This window comes from Octopus bimaculoides, chromosome 3 (assembly GCF_046866305.1).
Source record: "Octopus bimaculoides isolate indiv1 chromosome 3, ASM4686630v1, whole genome shotgun sequence".
NCBI lineage: Eukaryota > Metazoa > Mollusca > Cephalopoda > Octopoda > Octopodidae > Octopus > Octopus bimaculoides.
The window spans coordinates 48,795,339-48,810,512 of NC_142930.1; the positions used below are offsets into that span (position 1 = coordinate 48,795,339).

A 15,174-nucleotide genomic window follows, 5' to 3' on the forward strand; every position below is an offset into this window, starting at 1 on the left:
AGATGCCACTATGATAGATTGCTTAATAAAGAGAATGAATGGGAGAAAGAGAGCCTGCCGTATGTCGACCCAATAGAGGGACCAGCTATCCGAGTTGATAGTACCAGGGTAGATAAAGCAATTAAGAGTATGAAGACCGGGAAAGCCCCCGGCCCATCAGGAATCACTGCAGAGATGCTCAAAATATCTGGCAGTGTTGGCTATAGCCTAGTCACCCGTATTACGAACCAGGTGATACACGAAGGAGTCATACCCAATGACTGGTGTAGCAGCATCATAGTCAACTGCTACAAAGGTAAAGGTGACGCTTTAGATACAAATAATTACAGAGGTATCAAGCTGTTAGATCAGGTTGTGAAAGTTACAGAGAGGGTCATAGCCCAACTAATTAGGGAGCGAATCAATTTAGATGAGATGCAGTTTGGGTTCGTGCCAGGTAAAAGCACTACTGATGCCTTATTTCTAGTGAGACAGTTGCAGGAGAAATACCTAGCTAAGGATAAACCTCTGTACCTGGCTTTCGTTGACATGGAGAAAGCCTTTGACAGGGTCCCCCGATTCCTTATCTGGTGGTCAATGAGGAAACTTGGGATAGAAGAATGGTTAGTGAGAGCTGTGCGAGCCATGTACAGAGATGCTGCCAGTAAGGTGAGGGTTGGAAATGAGTACAGCAATGAATTCCGGGTAGAGGTAGGGGTCCACCAAGGTTCCGTCCTCAGCCCCCTCTTATTTATCATAGTCCTCCAGGCAATCATAGAGGAGTTCAAGACAGGTTGCCCCTGGGAGCTCCTCTATGCTGATGACCTTGCCCTAATTGCGGAGTCACTATCAGAACTAGAGGAGAAGTTTCAGGTGTGGAAGCAAGGTCTAGAACTGAAGGGCCTTAGAGTCAACGTAGCTAAAACCAAAATCCTAATAAGTAGGAAGGTAGATAAAACACAAACCCCTTCAGGTAGATGGCCCTGCTCAGTATGTAGAAAAGGAGTAGGTAGTAACTCTATAAGATGTACCTGGTGCAAGCTATGGACACATAAGAGGTGCAGCAACATCAAAGGCAGGTTAACTAGCAAGTTAGTTTTTGTTTGTGGCAGATGTTCAGGTGCAATAAAGACTGTAAACAAACAGGAAACAACTTCTATCTCATTCCAGGGTGAAAAACTAGAGGTAGTCGATAGCTTCCGCTATCTGGGCGACCAAGTTAGTAGTGGGGGTGGGTGCGCTGAAAGTGTAGCTGCTAGAATAAGAATAGCCTGGGCAAAGTTTAGAGAGCTCTTACCCCTGCTGGCGACAAAGGGACTCTCACTCAGAGTAAAAGGCAGACTGTATGACGCATGCGTACGAACAGCCATGCTACATGGCAGTGAAACATGGGCTGTAACTGCTGAGGACATACGTAAGCTCGCAAGGAATGAAGCCAGTATGCTCCGTTGGATGTGTAATGTCAATGTGAATACCCGTCAGAGTGTAAGTATCTTGAGAGAAAAGCTGAACATTAGAAGCATCAGTTGTGGCGTGCAAGAGAGACGATTGCGCTGGTATGGACATGTGGTGAGAATGGATGAGGATAGCTGCGTGAAAAAGTGCCACACCCTAACAGTTGAGGGAACCCGTGGAAGAGGTAGGCCCAGGAAGACCTGGGCTGAGGTGGTGAGGCAAGACCTTCGTACATTGGGCCTCACCGAGGCGATGACTACTGACCGAGACCTTTGGAAATGTCCTGTGCATGAGAAGACCCGGCAAGCCAAGTAAGATCGTTGCCAGTGCTCCTGGACTGGTTCTTGTGCGGGTGGCACATGAGATGCACCATTTTGAGCGTGGCCGTTGCCAGTACCGCCTGACTGGCTCCAGTAGGATTTTCGAGCGAGATCGTTGCCAGTGCCCCTGGACTGGCTTGTGCGGGTGGCACATAAAAGACACCATTTCGAGCGTGGCCGTTTTCGTGCGGGTGACACGTAAAAGCACCCACTACACTCTCTGAGTGGTTGGCGTTAGGAAGGGCATCCAGCTGTAGAAACTCTGCCAAATTAGACTGGAGCCTGGTGTTGCCATCCGGTTTCACCAGTCCTCAGTCAAATCGTCCAACCCATGCTAGCATGGAAAGCAGACGTTAAACGATGATGATGATGATGATGATGATGATGATATATATATATATATATATATATATATATATATATATATATATATATATATATATATATATATATATATATATTCTTTTACTTGTTTCAGTCATTTAACTGTGGCCATGCAGGAGCACTGCCTTTAGTTGAACAAATTAACCCCAGGACTTATTCTTTGTAAGCCTAGTACTTACTCTATCAGTCTTTTTTGCTGATCCGCAAAGTTACGGGGATGTAAACACACCAGCATTGGTTGTCAAGCAATGGTGGGGGACAAACACAAATACAAACACACACACATATATACATATATATATATACATACAATGGGCTTCTTTCAGTTTCCATCTACCAAATGCACTCACAAGGCTTTGGTTGGCCCGAGGCTATAGTAAAAGACACTTGCCCAAGGTGTCACATAGTGGGACTGAACCCAGAACCATGTGGTTGGTAAGCAAGCTACTTACCACACAGCCACTCCTGCACCTATATATATAATTATTTTCAGGATTCAGTAGAATCAAGGTACTTTAATAAAAAAAGTACCAAGGTAGAGTTGGGGATAACATGATATAGAAAAGCATTCTCTTTTTACTCTCATACAGTACTGAGATGAGAGTCAATACACAATATATACTATTTGTATGAAAAACCCTAAATGTTAAATTTTATTTTTTATTCATGTAAAGCAAAACAGTTTTTTTACATGATGTAATTCATTTGTTCATCAATAAAAACATATGAAACAACTATTGTGAGCTTCAACCCATTTGTGTTATCATATATATAAATGTGTGTGTGTATGTGTTTGGGTGTACTCTTGTCTAGACATCATATAATAGTTAAAAATGAGTATCACTATCATACCAGCTAAGCTGTGTATTTTCAGTTTTTCACAAAAAAATAAAAAAAGAACTGGCCATAGAGAAATATTAACTCCTTACTAGGAAACAGGTGAGAGTTGGCAACAGGAAGGGCATCTGACCCTAGAAAATTTTGTGTCAATGTATTTCATCTAACCTATGCAAGTATGGAAAGTGGACATTAAATGATAATGATGATGATGTAATACATTACACGTTACCATTCTGAAACTTAAAACACCAATTAAAATCATTATGTATATTTATCACATGGCAACAGCTGTTGATGGTGCAGAAAAATCAATATATGTAAAAAGCTAAGAGTTTTTAAGGTAGATGTCAAGTTGTTATGGTTACCTTTTAGCAAATTAGAAAAAGAGGTTTCAGATAATTTTTCAATGAAATGTTTATAGGCATACCTTTGACATAAGGTTCATTAAATATTTATCACGATTATCAGGTGACTTTCCACCACTGGCACCAGCTTCAGACATCTTGAGGTTGACAAATGAGAAAAAAAAGGACAGATTGTTATAATGAATTTATTGTTTACAGTACTCAAGTCCACTACATCTCAACAGAAAAAGTAACCAAAACTGCATGAACAGTACATAGAATATACACAGGAAGTGAACAGTGAATAAGTCTTTGAAAAATAAAGAAAAGAAAAACAGAGGTGGGAGCATCAAGTGTACTGTTGGCAAATTTCAGGAAGCATGGAAGTTTTGAAGGATGTAGTGTCTCAACAGATAATAACTGATACAGGTAGTTTATTCCATGGTTCAGCAATTCTGACTGTGAAATATAAATGTCTCCCTAGTTTCAAGAAGCTTTTGAAGATTAGTGCTAAAAATCTCAAATGGATGAGAGGTAAATCTTCTGGATAGTATGTCAGTGTTCCACATATAACATGGCTAAAAAACAAGATGGTCATGGCTAGAATGCCTTTGATCATAGGTTTGCTTAAAACCTTTTAGCATTCAGATTACTCTGTCAAACGTAATGTAAACAAACATTACGTTAGACAGAGTAATCTGAATGCACCTTGTTTAGAATTAGAGTAAAAGGTAAAGACCCGCTTCAATCATGAATGACCATGGGATTGCACCTAGATATTTACCCTCTGAGGCACAAGTCCAGGCAAGGTAGTTTTATGGAAGATCAGCATTTGCCTATGCATACCAGCCTCCTGTCTCCATGCCACCAATGTTATCCAAGGGAAAGGGCAAGGCTGATACAGTTTGACACCAGTGATGTCACAACTTATTTCTAAAGCTGAGTGAACTGGAACAATGTGAAGTGAAGTGTCTTGTTCAAGAACTCAATACATAGCCTGGTTTGGGAATCAAACTCACTACCCCATGATTGTAATCCATCACTCTAACCATTGAGCCATGTACCTTAGAATTATTCATGCATTATCTCATAGCCATGAGGTTTCAATATGATTATTTTTTTTACAATGACACTCTAGGGCAGGTGTAAGAGGCCAAATCTGGCTGGTTTGAACATACAAGAGGTAGAATACTTGGGCCTGATATGGCTGGTTTATTTCTATATGGAGTATGACATGTCACAGTTAATAAGAATGAGCCTCAATGGGGTGGGGATGGTTGTCAACAAGTGCAAGCCCAGTGAGTCAAAGTGGCCTGTCAAGTGCATCTTCATTACCATCCTCTGGGGAAAAGCCTTTACCATTTTGTCTGTTTGGATCATGAAAATCAGAAAATCAAGAGAATCAAATACCAACTATAATGGACAGCATTAATTCCTATGAGTGATATAAAGTGATCAGAATGTATGATAAATAAATGACATCCCTAAGTAGTCATCCAACTAGAATGCTAGGCCACAAGCAGATAAAAGCAACTGATGTTTTTGAGTAAGGACTTGTACTTATGTCTTAAAACATTCAAATACAAGACAATATTAGCTTGAAATATAGTTCAAATTCCATATTTAAACGAGTAAAGCAAACAACAAACAATTCTACTTTACACAACAAGACAGAGCTTGTAAAAAATATTTTTCATACATTTGAAAATATTCATGTCTCCTTGAGGGGGAGTCAAAAATTATCTGCACTATTGTCATAACATACCTTTATAAGTGTCACACTGCCTCTCTGCACATGCATGCTTATAGTTGGTACTATTGTGGTCACGTGATCGAAGTTTGAGCCTATGGTACCATTTTTCGTTCTGGCATTACAGTGTAAGCATGGCTGCTCCACTAGCAATGTGCACCAAAGAAGAACAAGGAGCAGTGATCTGATTTCTCTGGTTGGAAGGTGTGTCAGGTGTTGAAATTCATCAGAGGCTTTTAGCACAATATGGGGACAGTATACTACCGCATAGAAGTGTGTATGAATGAATCGAGAAGTTTAAAAGTGGCCAGATAAGTGGGATGCACGAAGAGAGAGCAGGACGCCCATCAACCTCCACCACTGACAAGAAGATTCAGCAAGCTCAAGATATGGTAATGGTGAACTGGTTCACCATTACCATCTCTCAGATCACTGCTTTTTGTTCTTCTTTGGTGCACATTGTTAATGGAGTAGCCATGCTTACACTGTAAAGCCAGAAAGAAAAGTGGCACCATCAGACTCAAACTTCAGTCATATAACCACAATAGTACCAACTATAAGCATGCATACACAGAAAGCAGTGTGACAATAATAAAGATATGTTATGGTGGAAGTACAGATTATTTTTGATTTTGCCTCATAATTTATTGCTATGAATCTTATTCATCATCATAATCGTTTAACGTTCATTTTCCATGCTGGCATGGGTTGGACGATTTGACTGGGGTCTGGGAAGCCAGGAGGCTGCACCAAGCTCCAGTCTGATCTGGCAGTGTTTCTACAGTTGGAAACACTGCCAGATCAGACTGGAGCCTGGTGCAGCCTCCAGTCTTCCCAAACCCCAGGCAAACCGACAAAGCCATGCCAGCATGGAAAACGGGTATTAAACAATAATGATGATGAAGATGATGAATAAGATTCATAGCAATAAATTATGAGGGAAAAGTCAAAAAAATTATCTGTACTTTCACCATAACAAATCTTTATTATTGTCACACTGCCTGAACTTTCAAATGTCAATCATGTATTAAGGCTCAGAAAATTACAGATTTCTTTGACATCGAGATGCAGAGATTTCTCTAGTGAAGTGGTAGTTCTTGGTGATTTATTGTAGTTTTTATAGGCCTATAAAAGCCACAATAGAGTAGACATCAGAGTAGGCTCATCTTCAACATATTCGATTGGCTAAAATATAAGACCAATTTAAATCAATAGAACATCGTGCTCATATGACATGATTATGTATTTATTGTTATGTTAACAACTGCATTGATTCTTAATATATATTTACAAAAGGATGCAATATATTTTGTAGTCAATTGTCATTTTCATTGAAGTCTAGTTTCTGTGTGTTTTCCCTTGCTAGGCAACATTACAATGTATGTGTGTGTGTGCAGCAGGAGCAATCATTTACACAGGTATGGTAGTCAATACTGCTACATATATATATTAATAATAGCATGCATTTTTATGTTGAAGAAAGGTGGAAAGAAAAGTGGGACGGAGTACCTGGGTGTGGATGTAGAAGATTTGTTGGATCTGCAGGGCAGAAGATAGGAAAGAGAGAAAGGGGAGAGAAGGGGAGGGAGACAGCACACCAGCAGATCTGTAGTCCAGAGACTGGATGTATACTTTAGAGATGTAGCACTGATCTGTCAAGAGGTCTTTCTCTGGATGCAATTCAGACTGTAATGAGCATAGTAGCAGAACTATTCCAGATGTGGCAGCAGTAAACTACTGTGGAATTCCGTTGAAGCCTGCAGAGCATTAGCAGCTGTTAGGGGCTGAAATATCCTCTGAAATAACCTCTAAAGAGAAGGGCTAGTCTTTGGGATGTGGTCTTAACTATGCTAAAGGTATGCTTTCGTCAGGAGAGATCTTCGGAGATAGTGAGGCGTGACATTTGGAACGATGGTGAAAGCTTTAGTTGAGTGTAGTTTATGTTTAGAGTGGGTGTGGTGCAGTGGTGTTTTCTATATATCTTTTATCTTTCATTTGTTTCAGTCATTTGACTTCGGCCATGCTGGGGCACCGCCTTGAATGGTTTTAGTCGAACAAATTACCCCCAGGACTTTTTTAAAGCGCGGGACTTATTCTCTCGGTCTCTTTTGCCGAACAGATAAGTTACGGGGACGTAGACACACCAAAACCGGTTGTTGAGCGGTGGTGGGGGACCAACACATACACAAAGATGGATATATACATACATATATGACGGGCTTCTTTCACTTTCCGTCTATCAAATTCATTCACATAGCTTTGATCGACCCGAGGCTATAGCAGAAGGCACTTGCCGAAGGTGCCAGGCAGAATAAACTTGGAACCATCTGATTGGAAAGCAAGCGTCTTACCATGCAAACACGCCTGCGCCTTAAAAGAGATAAATCTATATCCCTGAAAAATAAAAGTGTACCGTTTTTAAGTGCATATAACGAAAGATTGCCTTAAAATATATATACGACACAGTTCGGAAATTAAACTGTGTATATGTTTCCTAAACCAAGGAAACTAAAGAGGATTTTAGTTTTTTTAAACTCTTAGTCACTTCTGAACAAGCAAACCACTTCGATATTTTAGAGGTATGGACAACTACATTATGTAAAGCGCTCTTTCCTTATTTAAGATAGTAGGGTATTATTTGAGGGAGATTTCATTGGTATAGCTAGCAAACCGAGCAACTGCATAGAGGTTCCTCCGTTTTATACATATGTGAAACTCGAGGTAATGCACAACAAAAAGAAAAAAGAAAGAACTGTGACATCAATCCCCAAAGTCAATAAATATCTATAAAACTGTATGTCAGAAATGTATTAAAATAACTGAGTAAAATATCCAGTTACTTACCATCGATTTAATACAGAAAATACAATATTTTGCGGCGGCGAAAGCAATGAGACAGCCCCAGTATTTTCCTGTTCTAAGATTGAATCTGACCGGTGACAACTCTCTTCTTTAATTCCCCACAGAAGTCAGTGTTTAACAAATGAAATAGTAGTAAAGTTTGAAAGTTGGTAATAATATCGAATCAATCATATTATATTGTCTGTGAAAATAAAGCGAATAACGACTCACATTGTCCCAAGTACCGGTTGGAGTTATCTACCGTTGACATTTTCAACATCAGTTGGTGATCGGAGTCGAGTTACAGGAAGTCAGAGACTGGCAAATGTCCCATAACTCGAATTATTCTCGCTCTATTTCGCTACCGGACGTCTCTCTCTTTCTCTTCAACTGACTTGTTTATAAAGGAAGATCGGTTTGGAGAATGTCTTCCCAAATGTCTTTCGACATGTCACTTCTACGAAGTAAACAAGTACTGGTTTTCTGTTTAGGTTGGTTGTCTTATGCTTCGACCTATTTACTGAGAAAACCACTCGGAGTGGTATGTAATTTACTTCATCTCTTTATTTTTATATTTCTATTATGCACTCGACCGAAAGCAGTTTTAAAATGCTTTGCTTACAAATGTTACTATACCATATATAAATAAACACCTTCATCACACTCACAAATGTATACATGGTCTTTTTTTGATATTCATAAATTTAATAGCATCTCACAAGTAATTCACATGAAAGAATTTTTTTCAAACTTTAATCCCATCCTACTTCATTGTGCCTTTGGAATAATTGCCACGACACAAAATTAAATATGCTTTTTCTTTTTCTCTTCAGTATTATTCATTCCACATTCTAAAACGAATGTAATTCGCATAAAAAAAGGGGTGGAGATGGAGTATATGTAATCTGGGTATACCCCCCCCCTTTTAAATTTTGTTTTTTTAACGGAATCCCACGTTTTAAACTATGGAGATTCCGATTCTGAAAAAAAATTTTTCAAAAATCTCAATTTCAAAATTTCGATCCTCCCCCCCCCCGGTTTTATATAGATCCACAGGGTAAACCTAACCCTAACTCAAACCCTAACCCTGACCCTAACCCTAACCTTAACCCTAACACTAGTTTTGTGAGATTTGGCTGTTATTTCTAGCATGTAAATAGCCTGTTTGGTGGGGGGAGGGATTGAAATTTTTCAAAAATTTTTTTTTCAGAATCGGAATCTCCATAGCCTAAAACGTGGGATTCCGTAAAAAAAATTAATAAATAAGGGGGGGGGGAGGTTAAAATTACATATAGTCCATCTCTACCAAAAAAAGAATCTAAAAATTAATGTTTTTTTATAGTTTTTACTCCTCACCCCTTTACTGTGCTTTCGGAATAGTTGTCACGATTGAGACAACTTTTTCTGTTATTTTTTGATTTTTAATATTAACACAAGCAATTTTTGGATTTATGTAAACGTACCTGCTGGACTAATCATGGAACCAAAACAGTCCGGGAAAATACAAAAATAGACCTGCGTTTCCCGAGTAAGCGGAACGAATATATAAATACTTTAAAAAAACCCACTTAATCTGGTTAAGAAGTTAGTATTTTATTTATATTTAATAGAAGATTTATCTTTTTTAGTGACAACACTTTTGCTTTAACTTTAATGACGAGGTTTTCACTTCGAAATGCCTGTAAATAATAACCAATAATAAGCTTACTGCCGCACTTCTACAAACACGTTTCAAATAGCAATTAACAGGACAAAAAAAAGTTAATGTTTACAATATTACCCCCGGGTAATATTGTAAACATTAACCAAATAAACTAACCCCAGGACAATAATAATTGCATCCACCCCCAAAATGATGAAAGGTAAAGTCTTCCTCGACGGAATTTGAACTTAGAACGTAAAGACGGACGACGTGCTGTTAAGCATTTTCTCCAGCATGCTAAACTATAATAATGACACACCTACACAATGTGCCCCTTCTCCCACTTTGTTTATTCATAACTTTAAGAGAAATGGATATTTAGTAATAAGAATACGCTTCAGATGGTGTAGATTCCGATTATAACGGAATTTTTTTCAGTGGGTAGGGAGAGGAATTTCAGAAAATACATACCGACACACCTTTTTCGAAATTTGAAGATTCATTTGGTAAATGTATGTTTTGGGGTCGATGAAATAAGTATCAGCTAGGCTCAAAGGTGTGAAATTTAGTCAATTTTGATCCTTTCACCCGCACGATTTTCACTAAAAAAAAAAAAAAAAAAAGAAAACTCGGATTTTTTGCATGGAATCAAGTACCCTGACGTCCTAATATGCTGCAAACTCCTTTTTTTGTTCGGAAAAAGAGGGTGAGCCGTACTTCCCCCATCCCGGAATCATTGTAATTTTTTTTTTACGTTGAATGAATTCCGGTCGCTTCTGAATATGCTACAAAACCCATTTTTGGGTCCGGAAAACGGGGTGTGGTGCGGTGAAAGCCTCGGAAATTCCACCCGCACCCCCATTGATGTTTTCACCCGCACGATTTTCACTAAGAAAAAAAAAAAAACCTCGGATTTTTTACATGGAATCACGTACCCTGACCTCATAATATGCTGCAAGCCTCTTATTTTTGTTCGGAAAAAAGGGGTGGGTGGGAATCCGGACCCCCCCTCTCCCATATCCCGGAATCATTGGAAATACTTTTTTTTGTTGTTGACTGAATTTCTGTGACCTCTTAATATGCTACAAAACCCTTTTTTGGGTCCGGAAAACTGGGTGGAGCGAAACCCTCAAAAATTTCACCCCCACCCCCATTTTCAAATATTTTTTGCTATTTCTTTCTTTACCCATAATTTTAGATAACATTTTGTAGAAATACGTTTTCGAGAGTGTGGATTACATTAGATTGAAAATTCAAAGAGATTTGGGTGAAGGGGGTAGGGATAGAACTTCGGAAAATTCACAAGATTCGAGCTTTTCCCTCGTAACTTTTAGGAAAATGTTTTGTTTTTTTTTTCAATGAAAAAATTTACTTTTCAAACGGCATACATTACGATTATAAAGAAATTTGTGGGGAAGAGGACTTCGGAAAATTCACAAGATCCGAATTTTGCGGGTCAAGATGTAGGTGCTAATGTTTAGGTTAGAAAAGGTTATTTATTTACCGTTACATTGTATATATCCAAAATCACGACGGGTTGGTATGTATAACTAGTAAATGGAAAATCATACAAGGTAAAAGAAAAGTTAATTTCGGCCTGTATGTTTGTACACGTTCTCGTAGTAGTAACCCACAGATAGAAATAGAATGATTTGTAAGAGAAAAGAAATTGAGCTAGTGAACGTTATAGAGTCGAGGGAAGTTGTATCTCATAGCCTTCTTTCTCCATCTGACCAATTGTCTTTAGTAGTTGCCTGCTTGTGGCCATGACTAGTTGGTCTCTGGCCACTAACTAATGGTTGCTCTCACTGCGTTTTCACTAACTCGCTTGTCCAAACAATAGAATTCGTTGGAAGTCTGTGATATCTTTTCTAGCTATTGGTGAAATAGAAGAGGTTAGAAGGGTCAAGTGGCAAAGACATTATTTTGCTTAGCTAAGGCATCTGGCAAATGTAACTGCTGTCACAGAAAAACTATTGTTTTACCGTGAGAAAAACGCTGTTGAACTGTTAATTGAAATTTGATTATCAGGGATAGAATCCACGCTATGCCTGAAAAATCCACTATATATATATATATATTTATTTATGTGTTTCAGCCAAGTGGCTGCGGCCATGCTGGTGCACCACCGTGAAAACGGACGAGATGTGCCAAGTTCTTGGTCCGGCGTGCTAACGGTTCTGCCAGCTCATCACTTATATATATATATATATATATATATATATATATATATATATATATATATTTATAAACATACGTTTCCGAAGAAATCTTTTTTTAAAAAATGCACTTTTGAAGGTGAGGTGCGAAATTGCATTAGCCCCCTTTCTTTACACATATTTTAAGATGACACTTTGCAGAAATACGTTTTCTAGAGTGTGGATTACATTAGATTGAAAAATCAAAGAAGTTTGAAAAGAATAATAAATGAATGCTGAAGTTAGAAAAATTAGTGGTTCAATGTCTGGAGAAAAAAAAAGTCAAAGTGTATTAAAACAATATCTTTTACATACCTATTAAAATTACTAGATATGTAGATCCTAAGATGTATAAGATCTAAGCTGCAAAACAGTTTTGAAATGGCATCAGGTGTTTCAACTTTCCTTGAACAATTTTAAGCGGTAACTAGTACGCTTCGATTTCGCGTGGAGAGAGTGAGTAAAGGTGTGCTTTGTCATTTATGTATTTTTTGGGGGTCTGTAGAATATACTTCCTATTTATGCACATTTTTAAATAATTTCAGGAAGGTGGGGTTCCAGTTTCCTGCCCCATCCTTTTTTTTTTAAAGAAAAATAAGGGATTTACGGCAGATTAGGAGGTCAGGGTAGGTGATTACACGCGAGAAATCCGAGGGTTTTTTTTATGAACTGCGTGGAGGTGCACTTGTAAAAATTTATCCGAATGGTTTCATAAATATGGTGTTGAATATCGTTTCATGATAGAAAACACTTAAGGGTCATTGAACATCAAGAACCAATTCTTCCGAGTCTTCAGGAACATGGGTACAGTCTTCAAGCTTTCAAAAGAAACCTACGAAGTCACTGAGTTGGGGGTGAGATGGCCGGTATAAAAAGTAACCTAGCAACATACTATTTGAGATACTTCGGTCTCATTCCGGGACGAACAGTGCACTTTTCAGGCTTCCCCATAAACGCTTAATATTCTGAGTGTGAATAGCTGGGTTATGGGGATCCACAAAGTGTTCAGATTGATTAACCTGATTGTGTGTATAGCCCATGCTGCTCAAGTTACTATACGCACACCAACAGTCACTATAAATTATTGATCGCGGCCTGATGTAGCGTCTAATGATAGGAATGAAGGTGTCAACATCCCTTCTGTTGCCCTCGCCACATTCCGTCAAAAGTGGGACCATAAATGCTCTCTTCGTCAAGCGTTCCAGTCCACTAAAAAGCCAAACTGTTTTGATTATTCTGCTGCGTTGATATTTTCGATGGACCAGAACCGTTTCATCGATCTCAATTTCAACCCCATCTCCTCCGATCATATTTTGGTGGTTTTCTGCCCCAAACTGGCAGACCTCAGCGCAGAAAGACCACCAATCTACAGAGGTTTTACGGGAGAATCCAAGATTTTCCTCGATTAATCTGTACGACTAAGCTGTGCTGAGCAATATCTTCCAAGGCGGAACTTGGGTGTTTTCCAGAAAGGAGTTCTTCAATAAAGATTCAGAACATCCATATTGCCTTCTGGATTGGTGACATCGTCGTACCATCCTACGACAATGCCACATGTTCGTTTCCTTCCGCAAAATACATGGAAAATTACATGTCGGACAATTGTAGGTAAATGGCAGGTCACTGTGTTCCATGAAAAATGTAATGGCAGTGTTATTTTTGCCGTGGAAACGGAGAACTTCATAAAGAGTGATATCGCAACAGTTGCATAAAGCCATGATGTTAGAGGAAAATCAAGATTTTGTGTGTCTGTGCGTGCACGTGTGAGAGAGAAAGGGGGAGAGATAGTGAGTGAAGGTGATGGTGGATGTCTTTTAAGGTACATACTCATAGAAAATATGACGTCATCATGGTTGTCGTATAGAATGTTTACGATAGATATCTTATGGAAAAGATTATAATTTTAAAGTTGTTAGTAGTGGAAATAGTACTGAATCTTTTGATACCCCATAACCTGAATATTAACCCCTATATCTTGACCCGCAAAATTCGGATCTTGTGAAGTTTTCAAAGTTCTCTCCCCCATCCTTTGGAAAAGATTTTTCCCCACAAATTTCTTTATAATCGTAATGTATGCCATTTGAAAGGTATTTCTATAAAATTTCATTGAAAATAACTCCATTTTCCTAAAAGTTATGAGGGAAAAGCTCGGATCTTGTGAATTTTCCGAAGTCCTCTCCCCAACCTCCCGTTACTTTGCGCACATTTTGTTTTTTTCATATTCGTTTCCTACACATTGTTCTACACCCATTCCAGTATATTTTTTGGATTTTCATTTCCGAGCCAAGATGTGAACTTTGAAAGTTAGAATTGAGCGAAGATGCAGAGGTTATAGAAGTTAGTGGTAACAAAGTGAGGAGAAGTAGACAATAAATTCATCTTTAAAATAACACGTTAGAGTTTTCGGATGTATGAGTGAAATGGAGTAAAATGTTCCTTTTGCTACCTATTAAAATCACTGGATATGATATGTATATATATATATATAATAATCCCGAAGAGATTTTCCTGGCTTGCCAGTCCTCAGTCAAACCACCCAACCCATTCAATGTTTAGGTAATCTTCGTCACCCACTTACTCACTCTCTTTCTTTCTCTCTCTTTCACTCTCTCTCTCCACACATAAAAACGAAACAAATTTCGGGCTAAAAACGGCAAAAAGAAAATCTATTTTTGGCTCCGAAATTTGTTTCATTTTTTGTGTGGGGAGAGCGAGTGAGTGAGTGGGTGACTAAGTTTACCTAAACATTGAATGGGGAACAATCTATCATAATTATATATGTCATTTTCAGCTTTTCATTTATGCTATTGGTATTTTTAATCACCAAGGTTGGTCTCATATAGTTATGACTATTTTTGCAGCTATTTTGGGTTTTAGATTTGGCCTCAGTCCATGGTACCTTGGGCAAGTGTTTACCACTATAGCCTTGTGAAAGCAATACCTTGTGAATGAGATTTGGTATTTGGAAACTATATGTAAGCCTTTCTGCATGTGCATTTGTCTCTGCATTTATTCTCATTGACATTGTTTGGGCTGTGTTTATGTCCCACAGCTTAGCTGTTTAATGTGTAAAGACAATAGGAAGGACATCAAATAGTGTTGACAATAGGAAGGACATCAAATAGTAGAATACTACCTCATAAAGTCTCATCCAACTCATGCCAGCAAAGAAAAAGTGAATGCAAAAATAATGATGAAGCATTAAACATTTTGTTTATATTTTAAACAGTGGATCATTTTCTCTCTGTTCTCTCAAATTTGGGATTATAATGTTTAATATCATTTATATTAAAATCTTTGGAAAAGGCGGTAAGTTTGTAGAAATGTTACCATGCCAGGCAAAATGCTTAGTGATATTTTGTCCATCTTTACATTTTGAGTTCATATACTCCCAAGATTCATTTTGTCCTTTTGGGGTCAT

At 38.3% G+C, this 15,174-nt stretch overlaps 2 protein-coding genes across 19 annotated transcripts in view; one reads left to right on the plus strand and one right to left on the minus strand.

Moving 5' to 3' along the window:
• The window catches only part of LOC106878122 (protein deacetylase HDAC6), a 21,267-nt gene extending 11,866 nt beyond the window's left edge, over window positions 1–9,401 (minus strand). For 2 of the 18 annotated variants that reach the window (XM_089348955.1, XM_052966498.2), the window contains exons 1-3: window positions 7,917–8,156; window positions 6,119–6,257; window positions 3,406–3,480 (exon numbers count right to left, since the gene is read on the minus strand). In XM_089348955.1, the coding sequence (XP_089205081.1) occupies window positions 3,406–3,480; window positions 6,119–6,133 (90 nt within the window). In that variant the 5' untranslated portion in view covers window positions 6,134–6,257; window positions 7,917–8,156. Of the gene's footprint in view, window positions 1–3,405; window positions 3,481–5,087; window positions 6,258–7,279; window positions 7,467–7,916; window positions 8,262–9,376 lie in introns of those variants that run through there. The other 16 variants (XM_089348952.1, XM_089348953.1, XR_016241025.1 and 13 more) reach the window with 16 other exon arrangements.
• LOC106876644 (sugar phosphate exchanger 3) overlaps window positions 8,324–15,174 on the plus strand; it is a 43,517-nt gene continuing 36,666 nt past the window's right edge. Inside the window, exon 1 of the mRNA XM_014925259.3 lies at window positions 8,324–8,454. Within this exon, the coding sequence (XP_014780745.1) occupies window positions 8,338–8,454 (117 nt within the window). The 5' untranslated portion in view covers window positions 8,324–8,337. The remainder of the gene's footprint in view (window positions 8,455–15,174) is intronic.